The following is a 16,621-nucleotide window of genomic DNA, read 5'->3' as shown; positions in this document are numbered from 1 at the left end:
AGAGGGGTATGTCAACTTCCATTTATGGGGGGCCATGAGTACTGCCCTTCCCCAAACCCAGGCTAAGGATGCTGGGGGTCCAGTTCAACACACTTTCTCCAGTAGCCCCATTTGGCTTGTTCCTGTACTGGGCACCTGGGATCCAGATGAGACCAAGGTTTGGGGCTTATATTGCCTTTGAGGAGCCTGTATTGCAGTGACTATGGGAGCAGGCAGTGTGATATGATACATCAGTATGGCAAGGGCAGTAGTTGGGGAGCCCCTCAACCAGGCTCTTTCTCACCCTGGGATGCAGGCCAAGATATAAAGGAGGCTATCCCACAGTAATTTTGGAATGGGTTTTGAAGGATGAGTAAGAGTTTGCCAGGCGATAAAGGGGTGAGGAAGGGGTACAATCCTGGCAGAAAGGACAGCAGGGACAAAGCAGCCTGGCACCCTGGGGGAAGTATAGACAGACAGGATGTGTGGTGAGGAGGGGTGGTGGGAGAGGGGGCTGAAGTGGATGCGGGGCCTAGTTGTGGGGCATTGAATGCCAGGCCAAGGTCCAATTGTGGAGCCTGTTACAGTCAGGTGAGGTGGGCTGGGCTGGAGCTAGATACTGAGGATGAATTTCCAAAGATAAGTCTCAGGATAAGGCTTGGTTTCCTTGCTTTTTGTTTTGAGTTTTTAAGTTTTTATTTATTTATTTTGAGAGACAGAGAGAGATTGAGTGGGAGAGGGTCAGAGAGAGGGACAGACAGAATCTTAAGCAGGAGGCTCCCTGCTGTCAGCACAGTGCCGGATGTGGGTCTCAAACTCACATACCATGAGATCATGACCTGAGCCGAGATCAAGAGTCAGACACTTAACTGACTGAGCCACCTAGGTGCCCAGGTTTGGTGTCCTTGTAAATGTGTCCAGCATGCCTCACAGGTGACCACAGAGAGGGCAAGAGGTTTCCCAGCCTCCTCCAGCACTGGCCTGGCAGGGTCATTCAGCACTTTGATCCCCCAGGGTCAGGAATGCCAGGCCATCTTGAGATCTGTGCTGAGGGCTAGAAGCACAGTCTAGCAGAGCTGGAAGGGGCTGAGACCCTTCTGGAAGAAAAAGCAGCCCTGAGAGGAGTCAGGTTGGGATGCCGGCTGCCGAGAGCCTTGGGAGGGGGAGATGGCCAAGGGCAGGCATTGTTAGGGGACTGCCATTTCTTAGTCATCTGGGTGGGCCATCTGCCTGGCATCCTGGGGCCACCAGGCCGAGGCCACTCTGCTCTGGGGGCTGCCCAAGTCTAGGCTCCTGTACCACCCTTGACCCATGCTACTCAAGAGAGAGACTGGGCAGAGGCTTCTTAGCCCTCTCCAGCCCCGTGACTCACAGGCTGTGGGAGCCAAAGCTGGGACTAGATCTAGAACCGTGCCTTTCAGCCCCCCTGGGGAGCAGCTTGCCTTTCAGGGGATGACTTGACTGGCACCTGGAGGCTTCCTCTAGAGGGCAAGGCCTGGCCAAGTCAGGCTCAGAGGGATTCTGCAAGGGCCTCAGACCAGGCATAGCTCTCCAGAGTGGGGGGCTAGGGGCGGGGATGGAGATGGAGGCAGAGGAAGTCTTGGCCATAGCTTCAGGAATCCTAGACTGAGGGAGGAGACAGCGCCCCACCCTGAGGAGCCTCAGTCTGAGGGGGGTGCCATGTCTCTGCTCTGGAGCACATTGGAGATGGAGGCAGGACCCATACATGCCTGATAAGGACATATGAAAAGGACAGATGGTGCCAACAAGTGCAAATTAATTGAGCGAAGCCTGTGTACATAGGCGCTGTGAATAGGCGGTGTGACAGGCCCGGGAGAGGTTGGGGGGGGCGAGGTGTAGAGCAGGAAGCGGGCAGAAGCCGTAACGAGCACTTATCGATGTCTCTCTGGATCTGCGGCCAGAGCACGGTTATTGACAAAGCCTGTCTATAAATCCCCTGGCCACGTCTCCAGGAACCTTAATTATGGAGCCTCATTACCCCTCACACCTCTAGGCACAGGGGACCAGCGTGGCGGCCGCGGACACCGTGGCTGGCCTGTGACAGCCCGGCTGAAGCCCTGCAGCAAGAGATGTCCAGCTGGGGTGTTGGGGGGCACACAGTTTAGAGTCCTGTGCCCTGTGGAGCTGGTGGAGCTTGACCTCCAGGCCAAGGGCACAGGGGTGAAGGTTTCGGAGCCAGAGAGCTCAGGGTTTACATTCTGGTTTTCCTAGTTATTGTGGACTCTGGTGAGAACTTTGGCCCCTCCCCCACCTGAGCCTCAGTTTCATCATCTGTACAGTGCGGGGAGGGCGGTGATGAAGATTAAGTGGGCAAGTCTGTCCGGGGTCAAGCACAGTGCCTGCCACTGGTCCTTGTATAACACGAGCCCCTCCCCCTCTCCCGGGTCACCCTGCCTGAAGCTACCGAGGGACAGTGACCCAGCCCCAGTGGCCAGGAGCTGGTCCGGCCTATGTGGCTTCACCTGGGTGTTCTGTTGGACTCACTTAACAGCATCACTTGAAGCCACTTTCTGCCCACAATAGGGAGCATGACAAAAACAAGGCCACTCTGAAATCATGTCTGACCGCAGCTAAAACACGAACATTGTTCAAACAACAAACTTGACCAGACAGTAGCCTTCTCTGGCCGGACTGAGTGCCCTGCTGCTTCTGTATCAAGGACAGTTCTGTTCCTCCTGCCTTCTGAATGAGGATTCAGAATTATCCCACCTCCTGAGAGCATCCAAGAGCCATTAGAGGAAAGCCTCAGAGCCAGGCTGCTCTGCTGTGGGGAGGAGGAGTCCTAGGCAGGACATCTGGGCATCTGGGGAAATCTAAGGAGGCTGACACAATCTCCAGCCAAGGGGACAGTAGGTGGAGGGACGGGAGCTCCCTGTTTCCATGTGCTCCCCTTAGCCCCTGGAAAGCCCACACTGGGACAGTCAACTGAAAGGGAGGGTCTTCTGCTCCAAACGCCTGGGCCCAGTGAGCTAGAGGGAGCAGATTCCCAGGGGCTTTCTGGAGGGGGGTTGGCACGGCTGGGCAATCTCTTAGGGTACTTGAGGTTGGGACATCTGTAGGTCCCCATCCCTGGGAACTCACCTACTTCGCCTCTGCCTCTCCTGCCTCTTCTAGATTCTTTCTTAGGGGCTGTTATGTCCTCTAGTCACCCTCATCCTCATTGGCTGGACCCTTTCTGGCTGGTTTGCCTCTCCCGCCTCCAGCCCGTGCCAGCACATCCTCCGCAGCCTTGAGTTGCTAGAAGCGGTACTCCCTCTCTGCCAGGCTCCAGGCACACCCCATAGCTCTGCTTTCAGACTCCTGTGCAATGCTTCCGGGACTCCGTGTGTTACACACTTCGCCTTTGGAGACTTGAGCCTCATGGCATTTGGTCCCTTGAGAAACCCTTCTCATCTGGCTTGTCACCCGGCCTCTTTTGGCTACTTTCCCCCTCATGACTCACCTTCCCCCATGAATCCTGGCCTGGGCCCAGACCTTCACAATGCAGGCGGCAGTGAGGGGAGGGGGTTCGTGAGGGGCACTCCCGTTGCCTGGGGACACCGCCCGTACTCAGTCTCCTGGGATGCCTGTGCCCCTGCCCACTTCAAGCCCAGGGTTCCGTCTCAGAATCCAAATCTGGATTCGCTAGACTTCGGCACCAGGGCCATCCCCAGTCCACCTCAGGACCACACTCCTGAGTTTTTAAGCTCCCCTCCCACTTCTGAGGTTCAGATCTCAGGCCCCTCCTGCTGAGGTGGCAGTAATATCTCAGTTCGGCAGAGGACTTGGAGAGGTGGGAGAGGTAGGGCTGATAGTTGGGAACAGGTTCCCCCAGGGAGTGGTTGATGGTTGTCTGATAGGAGCGTCTTGGAGGGGCTGAGAGAGATGGAATCTGGGCTCTAACTGCCCCTTTCCCCCACTTCCCTACACTGTCCCCTATTCCTTTCTGTGAATGATAAGGTGCCAGAGGCCCTTCGCAGCTCACAGAGCCCTCTGCAGGCAGCATGGGATTTTTGCAGCCACCCTACAGGATAAGGCTTATCATTATCCCATTTCACAGCTGGAAAGACTGAGCTTCTTGTAGGTGTTGGCTGGGAGCTGAGTGGAAAGCAAACTTCTGGTCTCTGATCCAGACCTATCATCTCCCCAGGCTATGTGACTGCCTAGGAAGGGGCACTTTTATGCATTAATGGCCACATTTGCTGAGTGCCTACTGTGTGCCAGGCACCTGGGGTGAGGTTGGGGGAGATGACAAAGGGCTGAATGTAGAGGAGCCAAGGCTTGGAGCTGTGAGTGAAGACCATTATGGTTAGGTGTGGGTAGAATATTCTGGGCTGCGGCACAGGCTTCAGAGGTCATGGGGGCCACCAAGGCTGAGTGACTCACGCTGCAAGTGAGGAAGCCATGGGCAGGTTTGCAGTAAGGGCAACACGCCTGGATTTGCACTTGGGATAGGTCACCTGGTAGCTACGTCCTAGAACGGAGGGGGCCAAGTGAGCAGGAGGGCCCCATTAGTGGATTGTCAGCTCCTGGTCTCTGTCAGCTTGCTGAGGGAGCCCCCCACCCACATAGAGGAGAAGGAGGGTGCTTCCTCTTGGCCCCCATAAGTTCTCCCCCAATGTGAAGCAGGGTTCCCCACGCAGCCAGAGGAGGGAGAGTGAGATGCCTCCAGTCTCCCCAGCCAGTCCTCTGAGGGGGGTCTGGCCGCCAGGCCCTTACCCTTGCTGGCCCTTGCAAATCCCCAGACCACTATTCAGCCATCCCCTGGGTCCGCCGCCATGAGGTGGATTTGCATATCTGAGAGTAAAAAAAATTCTGTCGCAGAAGCTTAGCGCCATCAGGGCGGCTGAGCCCGCCTTTCGTCTGTTTGAGTAAGAGCTGGCTAAAGGCTGAAGGATAATTAGTCCCCCGTGGGCAATGCTGTCCCCCCTCCTTGAAGATTTAAAGGCACAGCCCACCTACTCAACCCGTTTCTCCTCCCCACAGTTCCCCCGGCTCCAGCCCAGCTCCAGCCCTTCTCCAGCTGCCCCGCCCGCCCGCCGCCCCTTCTTCTCAGTCCCCGAGGCTGAGGAGGGAATGGCTGTCTCTGGCAGGAGCCAATGAATGGGCATTTTATCTGATTAAACTGGGAGTGAACTGGCTCTTCTCTATTATCTTTGGACCTGATTGGATATTTAACACCAAATGTAGTGTGTGTGTGTGTGTGTGTGTGTGTGTGTGTGTGTGTGCAGAGACTGGGCTTTTCTAGTCTGTGTCAGGGGGAAATTGGATTGTACTGAAAAGCATTTAATCGAAGCTCAGGAGTACAGCCTAATAGAGTCACAGAGATGGGGGAGGGGCGGTTCGGCCCTCAGACTTGGCCAAGCAGGGCCCCTGCCTTGGGCCCTGTGTGTTAGAGGGTCCTGCTCTGGCCTCCCTTGGGCCACAACCTTCCCCATGAGCTGAAGAGTTGGTAGGGCCAAGGAGACACGTCCAACCAGAGCACCTTCCAGACCACAGCCCGGTACCTGGGACCCAGAATTCCCTCTGACTTCCAGGGCCCATCCTTTTGAAGGCAAAGTATCATTGGGCCATTAAGGGGTGGGACTCAAACTGAGCCAGGCTAGAAGGAAAGGGGCCATCTCCTAGGATATGGGGATATGGGGGGAGGGGGCTGGGAGGCGCTGTCTCCTGGTGACCAGGGTCCAAAATGTGGAATCTGGGAATTCTCTGAAGTGGTTAATAAGGTGTATTTGTCAAGGTAGCTACAGCTATAATTTATAACTTTCAGTTATTTGGAGTTCAGACATAGGGTGTGTAGACCTCCACCTCTCCAAGGTTTGGGACCGGCCCAGGGAGGGGACCAGTAGCCATGGAGCTCTGTTTTGCTTTTTACTAGGAAACTGAGGCAGCCCTCCTACCCAGACAGATGGGCTAGGAACAGGATGAGTCGAGCTCACCAGGCTCTTGACTTGTAAGTCACGAGGCTTGGCCACGGCAGCTGCGGGAGCAGGCTCTGGGCTGGAGCCCCCGCACCGCACCTGTGCTGGGCTGGTGTCTGCTCTCCCTCCTCTGGCCTCAGGGTCCTGGGAGGGCTACGGAGCTTCGCAGTTTGCTCAACTGTAAAGTAGGGGTGATAACGGTATGTCCTTCATCAGGTTGGTGCAAAGGTGGAAATGAGATTATGGTTAAGGTTCTAGGAGCAGAGTACAAGCTCAATAAAGACGGATGGATGTAATTAGTATTATGAAAAGGAGGGAGTATTATGAAGAGGAGTCTGCGGAAGGAATGGGCCCCGTTCCCAGGTGTCACCCCTGGTTCTGTAGTCCCTCCCACCCTCACCAATCGATGATTCAAGCCTTCAGCAATTTATGGCCTCATCATCTTGGCTTTATTTATCGGGAGAGCTGCACTTCTGCCCCACGGGCCCACCGTGCGATCGGGAGCAGAGATGGGCACGGATACGGTGTGGCCTCAGACATCTTGCTAAGGAGCAGAGCCAGAGGCCGTCCTATCTCCGTCTGCCTTGTTTGCCGGGACTGGATGAAAGAGCAAATCAAGACCAGGCCCCTGACTCCAGAGAGGGAAGGCTGGGGCCTAGAGAGGAGGTGACCACTCAGGTCAGTGGACCCAGGTGTCTCAGTGCCCCTCCTATCCCGTGCTCCGTCAGCTGTTAATTTTCTCTCTGCACTGGGGGTGAGGTGGGGGAGGCTCTGGCCCAGTGGGCCTCTCATCCACATCTCCTCTCAGCCCGGTGTTTGGGTGCCTGGGGCAGGCCCTGGTTTGGCCAAGCCACTGTCCCATCTGCTCCCTCCATTCTCACCTCCATGCCTTAAGATGTCCTCATCTCTCACTGCATGGATGTATTCTCCCCATTTTACAGATCAAGAAACTGAGGTCCAGAGAGGAAAGGGACTAGCATAAAGGCCCCACAGTCCCTCTTGGTGAGACCCCAGGCTGGGACCCTACCCGGGAGACAGATATAGAGACAGAGACAGACACAGACAGACAGAGAGACACACATAGGTAGTCTTGACTCAACATGTTCCTCTTGCAGGGACAAGTTCACCAACCTATCTACCAGCAAATCAAAGATCTGTCATGGCTTGCATACCAACAACCACCGACGACTGACATCTGAGGTGGGGTGGGGTAGGGGTTAGGTACCCTCTCCTCTGTGCTCCCACAGTCCCCTGAGCTGACTGAACCCCAGTCCTGGCCACCCTTCCACGCTGATCCCCATGGGTCTTGTGTAGGACAGGGGCTTTCGTAGTTATCTTTATGTTACTGTCACTGAGCTTGGGGATGAGCTTCCAGAGAAGGGTCAGAGGGGAGGCCTGGGGGAGTTGTGTTGCTACCCCTCTCCCCCTTCCCCCACCTCGAAGGGTCCATGGACGCAGTGACCTTTAATAAGCCCCCCACAAAGTGGACAGCCCTTCAGTTTCCTGTGCAATGCCATCCGCTCACTCGTTAGTCCCTCCAAAGCCTTGACAGTCAGGTACTGGGAACGTATTCCTTCCACTTAACAGATGCCACATGCCCAGAGAGGTGGAGTGATTTATCCAAGGTCACGCAGCTTTTCAGTGGTGGAGACGGGACTCAAATGTACCACAGGTGCATAGAGTAGAGGGCTCTGCAGGGCAGGGTGACAGGGCACATGCGAGAAAAGCTGGCCAAATGAATGAATGACACATGTGTCAGACTACAAAGTCAACAGGTAAGGAGAGAGGCAGCTCAGCGTCCATGGGGGTGCGGGAGCACTTGACATTGGTTCACTGTGTCCCCTCCTTGGCTTCTCAAGCACTCTCATACTTGGGGGCACCCCTGGGGCTGGTGCCCCTTTCTCACCAGCCTCCCCATGCTGTCACACTCCCCTTGGTCCCTGCTGGGCTGGAAAGCTTTCTCGTTGGACGTGTACCTCCCACTGTCCAGATCCAGTCCCTAAGGTTTGTGGGGCCTGAGGTAGGCTCTCAGCATGTGCCTCCTTCCCCAAGGGGCCATCCCCTGGGCCTAGCGAGGTTTTTCTCTGAAAGTACTCGACTCTGGAGCAGGTGGGTTTTGGGAAGAGGCCTGCATGGCTCTCTAGAGTAGGCTTAGGTCCATCTGAGCAGAGAATTCTCAGGTCTTAGCTACCCAGAAAGTGATCTAGAACTGTGGGCCTTGGGCTCTGGGGCGCATTTACCCAGCCCCTTGGACCCCCGCCTCTGGGGAGAGATGAGTATCGAAGCAGCTCAGAAAGGACCCTCTGAATCACCTAAGGATGGTACTCACATCTTGTCTAATCACCCTGTTCCATGGGCCCAGGGAGCCCTTTCCCAGGGCCCAGGTCACTTGCTCCTCTGGTCAAGTTGATCAGAAAGGAAAAGCCTACTCTAGAGGCCAGTGGCTTTCCCGTGCTGGGCAGCACCAGGCTCCCCACCTGCTCTAGGGACCAGGCCATGGGAGAGGGGTGTGCCCACAAGTGCTGTGATCATGTGAGTGGGGGAGGGCAGCTGGCCTGCGGGGGCCTTGCTCAGCGCTCACACACACCAAGAGACAATAAATCGACAAACACTTAATCTCTCTGCAAATTGAAACGGAGCCGTAAATATCCGCTGCATCCCAGCAGTTGAGTTATGAGTCTTGTTTATTAATCTCTTTAGTCCCAGGTGATGGATGGGGGAGGAGAATGGCCCACCAGAGACTCAGAGGACGGGGGCAGGGAGGGGAGAGGAGTGGGCCAGGGGTCTGGGAACGTCCCTTCTGGAGGAAGGGTCAGAGGGCAGAGGCCTGCAAGATTTCTGCCTCCCCCACATCCCCTTCCAAGGGCTCATGAACACAGTAACTAGTCATAAGCCCCCTGCAATGTGGACAGCCCTTCACTTTCCAACTCACTGTCATCTGCTATTGTTAATCCTCCTCACGGCCTCAAAAGGGGGACAGGGAAGAGCATTCCCTCCACTTAACAATAAGGAGACAGACCCAGAGAGGTAGAGTGATTTATCCAAGGCCACACAGATCTCGAGTGGTGGGGACAGACTGAAGCCTTCTAGAGCTGCATGCAGAGGAGCAGAGGAGAGAAGGGGTCACAGGAGACAACTGGGCTTCTTATTTCTTCCTTTTCACGTTTCTCCCCTCCCTCCTTCCTCAAATGCTTGTGAGCCCGCCCTTTCTCTCTGTCTCTCTCTGTCTCTCTCTGTGTGTCTCTCTATCTCTCTGTATGTGTAGGAACTGGTGGATGAGGAGGAGTCAGGAGAGGTAGAGTCAGGAGCTGGTGAGAGCTTCCACTGAGCCCAGGAGCTGTGACTGTTGCACACTTACAAGATTTGTTTTTAGGAATTCTCCCCCACCCGCCACCCATGCCAACCCTCAGGGCTCACAATTTAGGGGCCGCAGGAGTGCAGGGGCAGAACTGGGGAGCACTGGAGCCCTGTCTGGGGGAGCCAGGCCCGGAGAGGTGGGGGCGTGGGTGTGACGTGGTGCTTGTGCGTCATGAACACATACCCTTACCTGGGTCTCTGGCTTTGGGGACAGATAGGACACAGGTACTTGTGAAGGTGACAGGACAGAAGACTGACCTGGCAAGCCGGGGCCAAGAGCACTGGGAAAGGGAATTGGGGAGATGGAGGGACAAGGTGGCAGTGACGTGTCTGGTGGTTTGTGTGGAGTGGCCTGGGAGTCGGGGGCATCGACTGGAGGCTGTTGAGGCAGCACCAGATGGCTGTACTTTTCCTTGTATCGGGATCCCTTGGTGGGCTTAGACACAGGACCCCGGTGACCTGCCTCCCACTGTCGCTCGGGCCCATGGGGGCCTCTGCCAGACTCCTGGGCTTCGTGACATCATCATCCCAGGCAGGCATTCCTGCCCGTCACCAATATGGGCAGTGTCATACTCAGGCTACCTACTGCCTGTGACTTCAGGAGGCTCCTGCTGGGGACCCATCACCTGCCACCAGGTGGTGCCTCAGGAGCAGGGCCTGGCCTGAGCCTCTCAGCCTCCCCAGCTCACAGACCTCATCAGGGAGGGGGTGCTGAAGGCAAAACCAGGGCTCCAACCTCCTCTGCTGATGGAGAAAGGAACTGGGGACCAGTGAGGGGAAGAGAGTTCAAGGTCACTTCAAGGAAGTGCCGACAGCCCTGTGAGAGCAGGAGAACACAGGGAGCAGGGCTGGGTGGGCAGAGGGTGTGTGCCCTGTTGCTGTGGGGTCAGAGGGCAAGGATGTGGCAACCGTGAATGAGGCCAGCTTTGGGCAGGGGAGCACCCATACCATGCAGGGTGAGACTGCCTCTGGGTTAGCACCACAAGCCCTGTGACTCGGGGAGCCCTTGGACCTCAGCAGGGATGGTTGGGCCCATTGGGGCCGTGCCAGGTAAGCACGCAGAACCATGCTTCCAGTATCTCTGCTGCACAACTGGCCCCCCTTTTTATGAAGGCCCCTCAACTGTCCCATCTGACCCAAAGGGGCACTTAGAGCAGGGTAAGCAGCTCTCCTGTGTTGTAGATGGAAAAATCAAAGCTCAGGGACACAAGGTGCCACCATGGGAAGGTGTGGCAGGGCCAGCACCTTTCCACCTGGCTGGGGGAGGTGGGGAGTCTCCTGGGCTTGGAGGCCTGCCTGCCTGTGGTCCAGACCCCAGCCCTGCTTCCTTGTGGCCTGGGAGAGGTCATCATTCCTCGGTCCTTCCTTCCACTCCTTGCCCATGAAAGGGGCCCCCCTCTTGGGGCAATGGTGTCCAGAGGAGCAGAAGTCAGCTTCCCACCCTTAGGAGAGGTTAAACGGGGTGGTGCAGCAAGTAAGGGAAGTTAAAGAAATGAGGGCCAAGGGATCATTCTGGGGTCCAGCAGATTTAAGAAAGGAGGAGACACAGGAGCTGTGCAAACGTGGGGCCGGGAAGGGGAGAGACGGAGGGAGGCGGAAAGGCTTTCAAAGACAGAATGAAAGAGATGAGTTATTCCAGTGTGGCGAGGTTGAGAAAACTCCACTGAATCTTTAAACAACCCTTGTCAATTATTCATCTGCTGGTATGAGGGCCCTCTGGTCCGCCACAAATCTCCTCTGAGCACAGGAGGAAAAAAAGGGGAGGAAATGGGGGAGTCAGAGAGACAGAGAGAAAGCCAGAGAATCAGAAAGAAATAGAGATAACAGAAGAAAGCCAGAAGCAGGGAGAGGCAGAAATAAGGAGGGGGGGGGAGGGGGAGAGGGAGTGAAGAGGGGGTGTGTTGGGGGAGAATAAAGAGAGAGGGCCAGAGAGAGGAAGGTAATGACCCTGTGCTGGTATTTCTATACTGAAAACAACACTGATCACATACTTCTTGAATAGCAACTGGGTACTTCTGCCTCCTCCAGGAAGCCTTCCTTGTTTTCTCTCTTTAATTGAGGGCTCACTAGGTGTGCCCAGCAATGCTGGGGAAGGGTGGCACTTAAGAAGATAAACTCTTAGCCATGCCCCTTTGCCACTTATCCCTCACCAAATATTTCCTGTGTGCCTACTCTGGGTCACTCTGTTGTTTTCCTGGAGTGTGGCTTGCTCCTATCTGCCGGGAACTTCCAGACTTGCAGCCTTGGCCTCTTCCTCCACCACCCCGCCCCCCACAAAGCTGGACACAGTGACTGGGCGCCTGGCAGGGGTGGGGAGTTCTGGTTTTCTGGAAGGCTGGAGGAATTGCTTGGTAATGGAGCTGCCAGGGAATTGGGAATCCTAGCCCATGGCAGGTGCTTTAGAAGTCCTTTATGAATGGAACCAGGCCTGTCTGGAGACTGCACAGAGCCCCTCATCTTACCTGCTCTTGACACTGCCTGGTTCAGCATGAGGTGAGCTCAGGAGGGATGGAGGTGAAGAGGACTGCGTCCAAGTTGTTTAATACTTGGGAATTGCCATGTTTAAGACAAGTCTTAATATCGCACTCTTGAGACTCAAAAGCCCACCTCTTCCAAGAAAAAAAGACTACCTGGGCTGCTCAGAAGGGAGGTGAAGACTTCCTTTAGCCTCTGCCTGGGCCCTTATACTTGACCCAAGATCATACCTGTGGAATGCTGGCTCTGGCAGGTCCATTCAGGACCAGAGCTTTGCCCAAGATGGACAAAGTGGCACCCGAAAGGCCTGTGTTAAAACCAGCCCAAGATGGAAGAGTTGGCTGGACTGTAGCTGAGAATGAAGGTGGACCCATGGGCGCACTCGGGGATGGGTGCCTAATGGGCTCGTTGGGGCCACAGAGGTGAGACTGGCAGGCCCTGGGGCAGCCGGGGGCATCTGTGGCTCCTGGCAGAGAGGCCAACAAACCCTGCGTCCCCTCCACTTCCTTGTCCCTCCCAAGGTACTCTTTCCACCAGAAAATGTTCAATTTCTTATTAAGCCAGAGTGGGCTCTGGAGGGACTCAGAAGCCAAATTATTTCTTGGGCTCTGGGGACTGTGCTACAAGACTAGATGCAGACAAACTTCTGTTCCAGGAATCAGGTGCTCCTGAGAGGCTCACAGCCTGAACACAGAGGTAGAAAGCTGAGGGATGCAGGTTGTTACTAGGGCCCACTGCCACTCCCCAGGCTCTGCTGCTGACCTCGCGTCCAGGCGTCATACACCACGATGGCACCATGGCCACCCAGATGTGTTCCAGTGTTAGTCACGTGTCTTCTCCTGCTCCGTGATTCTCTCCACAGCTTACAGGCTGTGTTCTATGCTCGTCAATATGTTCTACGACTGCGTCGCCTATCATACAGTGCTGTGTAATGTCACTGTATGGCTTGGGTCTATTGCTATGCAACTATACTCCACTGCTCCCTCACTGCGTTCTACTGCTTGTCACTTTGTCTCTTGGTTGCGTGAATGGGCCCGTCTATTGCTATGTAATTTTGTTTGGTTGCTATGGAACAGTGACCCATTGCTACGCGGCTATGTGTGATTTCACGGAGCTACATATTGTTGTTAACCACCCACGTTCAATTGCTTGTGATGGGGCGCTACTGGGCCTGTGAATGTCTGGGTCCTGCCCTGGTCCTGGGTGGCTCTGATGAGTGCGTAGGAGCTGGAGCTGGGGGGCTGGGTCTCCAGGACCCAGCTAGAGCAGAGAGTCAGAGGTGGGAATAGCCAGGTGGTAAATCTGAGCCGAGAGAGGGAGGGAGAGAGAGAGAAAGACAGAGAGAGGAAGGAAGGAAGGATTGAATAAGGGGTTGGAAGACAAAGGCAAGGGAGGGAGGGGAAATGGAATGGAACCAAGAGTCGGGATAAGGAGGGAACAGGCTGGGCCTGAGGAAGGCTGCGATGGGCAAGGGGGAAGAGCAGGCCCACTATACTGAATACTGTGTTAAGTGTCTGAGGGACCCAGTGGTGTCAGGTTGGCCGAACAGTGTAGAGCTGGGTGTGCAGGCCTCTGCCACTCTCTGGTACTCACCTGGTTATAAGCAAGGCAGCATGGGATAGTGGGGTCAGGAAGCCTTGGGCAGGGTCATCCCACCTCAGAGCCTCCTCACTGCTACCTTTCATAAAATTAGGAGATGTACTAGATGCTCTCTAAGGTGCTTTCTGATGCCCTTGCTGTCTAGTCAGGAGTTCTAGCACAAGGTCCAGTAAGTATTTACCAACATCTTGCCAGGTGCCCAGCGAGGGGGAGGGTAGAGGGACCAACCCACCAACAGGAGTGCTGGGATGATTTCCAGAATCACAGCATCTCTGATAGTTTGTGGCTCTAGGGGAGCCCTAAGTCCCCTTGCATGCACTCAGAGCCTTCTAGAATCTTGTCTTAGTGCCCTTGGGCCACTTATTTCTCCTCCTCCCCTCTGTTGCTCAGTCTCTTGCTCAAAAGTCACTCAGCTTGACTTCTCAGGCTGCAGTCCAGTGCCATCTCTTATGGTTTCATCTTTAAGGGAAAACAAAGACTGACTGCAGTCCAGTCATGCTGCCAAATTCTCCAAACACAAAGTCTGAATGTTTATTTTCAACCAAGTTGAGGACTGAGCTGGCAGATAAGGCCTGAGAGCTGCTTTCCCAAGGGGTAGAGAAAGGGGTATAGAAGGTTGCCCACGAGTGCTCTGGCATCTGCCAGTGGAGGCCTGCTCCAGGGTGGGCAGAGACACTCCATGCATCCTGGGCATCCTTGGCATACACAGCAGGCAGCAACCCTTCCTATTCATCTGATGGGACATGTTCCAGAAAGGTTCAAAAGTGCCAGGGAAAGATGCAAAGGCTGTCGGTGGAGAGGAGCAGGTCCTGAGAAGAGGAGGCCAAGGGCTTCCCTATGGACCAGTGGCCTTGGCTGGGGCCTTTTCTGAGCAGCATTCCCCATGGGATTCGCTGTGGAGGAATGGAGGAAGCCACCCATGAATTCACCCGTGGTCATTGGAGTGGAACCCCAAGTGGGGACTTTGACGGGACTGTGTCTTGGTTGCCCGTTCTTTAGCTCTCTGCATCAAGGGGCCATGATTCAGCACCGACCCCTCACCAAATAAGACACCTTGGCCATCTTCACCAACCTTTTCCAGCATCTGGTCAACTGGCAATATACAGCCACAACAGCTCCCATGACCAGGGACACAGGCTCAGTAATCAAAGATGGTGTCCTCTTTTCTTTGAGCCTTAATTTCTTCTTTTAGAAATTAAAACTGATGGGGTACCTAGGTGGCTCCATCAGTTGAGCATCCGTCTGACTTTTGATTTTGGCTCAGGTCATGATCTTGTGGTTCATGGGTTTTAGCCCAGTGTCGGGCCCTGCAGTAACAGCACGGAGCCTGCTTGGGATTCTCTCCTTCTCCCTCTCTCTCTGACCCTTCCCTGCTCATTCTCTCCCTCTCTCTCTCTCTCTCTCTCTCTCTCTCTCTCTCTCTCTCAAAATACATAAACTTAAAAAAAAAAAAGCTAATGACTCAGAGGGGCTTCCCATAACCCAGCGGACATACTCTTGAGAAAGTTCTGGGTTGATCACTACTTGAGTCAATGGATCCCTGCCTTATAAGCGTTGCAAGGGTGTGCTTTGAAGGAAATTGTGTGAGAGTTCCATTCAAAAGGTGAAGAAACTGTAAGATGAAGAATCCATACTTTCTACCAGTTTACTTTTGGTGTAAGTCACAGAGTGTGTCTGAAGGGAGGTTTTACTTGCCACCTGTGGAGTGATTCAGGTGGCAGTCAAATCAATTCTCTGTGGCCCCCATCACCACTCTGGCCCTCCTAGTGGTGGGTTGGAGACACTCACCGTTTCACAGGACATCTTGGGCACCAGAGGGTCTTCCTCTGCTTCCAGAGAGGTGGATGTGCTATAGTCCATTGTAGAGCTCACCGTGGTGTTGGACCAGGACTCATGGATGGTACCCACCTTCTCATCTAAGATCTTGAGGTCTAGGATGGGCAGAACCTTGCTGTTGTTTGGTGTCAAGAAGTTTTCTGGCTTCTGGGAAGAGAAGGTGAAAAGAAATTTAGGTGCAAGAAATTTAGGTGCAAGAAATTTAGGTGCAAGAAATTTCTACCCTAAGTGTACTTTCTAGACCCCCAGGCCTCTCCTCCTGGCTCAGGAGGCCCTGCATGCTTGGCTCCTGTCTACCTCTTACCACCTGCCCCCTTGCTCTGTGGGCCCTTACCACACTGTCCTTGGCCTGCCTCCAACAAGCCAAGCTCTTTCCTACCTCAGGACCCTTCCATCTGTTCTCTCTGCCCAGAAGTCTCATGGGTCTTTACATGGCTGTTCCCTTCTTATCATTCAGGTCTCAGCCTAGATGTGATCTTCCTAGAGAGGCCCTGGCCTTTGAGATGGAGTGTATCCTCTCTAAAGTCACTCCTGCTCCAATATACTCTCTATGCATATAGTCCCATTTTACTGTTTGGAGTATTTAACTCTACCAGAACATTAACTTTCAAAAGACGCTGTCTGTCTCCCTCCTCTAATACCCACACAAGGAATGTAAGTAACATGTAAGCAGAGACCTTGTTTATCCCTAGTGTCTGCCTCGTTGTAAGTGCTCAATAAATATTTGTCACAAGAACAAATAAACCATGCCATCTAGGACTCTCATACTTGGTGAGGTAACAATAGCCTCTAAAATCTCCACGCTCCTGGGACCCCCTTTGCTGGGTAGATTTCTTTTCCATTCCATCTCTGCTGTCATCCTCCTGTCTTACCACCCATTAAATAGTCTGCTCTCTCTCTACTCCATTGGGCCTCCTCTTTGGCCTTCTGTGTTCTTTTTCCTCTTCCCTTATTCCTGTGGCATGACTATTGCTCTCATCTCTGCTTGTCTACAACTCAGCCCCACTCAGATACCAGCCTCTCCACGAAGTCTTGATGGCCTTCACCCACACTTGTGCGAAGCTTTCCTGGGATCTTCCAGCCCACCATCTGGCTCTCTCTGCCCTGACACCATTCTCTAATTCCAGGCTTATTTGCCACTTTTGTTTTTCTGTTCAAATTTTAAGTTTCCTGGGCTTAGGGACATGTGTTATGCTTCCTTTGGGGGAGAGGTTACTTTAAAGCTCTTTTGGAAATCCATGGTTAGCCCTAACACATGCCCATTGTTCAAAGGACCTCAAAGGTTCTTCCTATATCAATTGTTGGAATTCTGTCTTGGCCACATAGCAGATAAATATGCCACTATCTGTACCAGAAGCAAAGAGAACAATAGGCACTGTGCCAACCAGGACAGATGTTCTCAGGGTTAGATGTGCCTGAATGTCTGACCCTGAACAAACAGAGAGAATGAGTAC

The 16,621-nt window shown here is 54.1% G+C and overlaps 1 protein-coding gene across 8 annotated transcripts in view; it reads right to left on the bottom strand.

Annotated features, from left to right (window-relative positions):
* Positions 1-16,621, bottom strand: part of CCDC33 (coiled-coil domain containing 33) — an 83,837-nt gene that overhangs the window by 20,464 nt on the left and 46,752 nt on the right. For all 8 annotated transcript variants that reach the window (XM_029952743.1, XM_029952746.1, XM_029952744.1 and 5 more), the window contains one exon: positions 15,120-15,314. In XM_029952743.1, coding sequence (XP_029808603.1) covers positions 15,120-15,314 — 195 coding nt within the window. The remainder of the gene's footprint in view (positions 1-15,119; positions 15,315-16,621) is intronic.

This window comes from Suricata suricatta, chromosome 9 (genome assembly GCF_006229205.1).
Source record: "Suricata suricatta isolate VVHF042 chromosome 9, meerkat_22Aug2017_6uvM2_HiC, whole genome shotgun sequence".
In the NCBI taxonomy this organism is placed as follows: domain Eukaryota; kingdom Metazoa; phylum Chordata; class Mammalia; order Carnivora; family Herpestidae; genus Suricata; species Suricata suricatta.
This window is presented reverse-complemented; position numbering and strand designations above follow the sequence as displayed.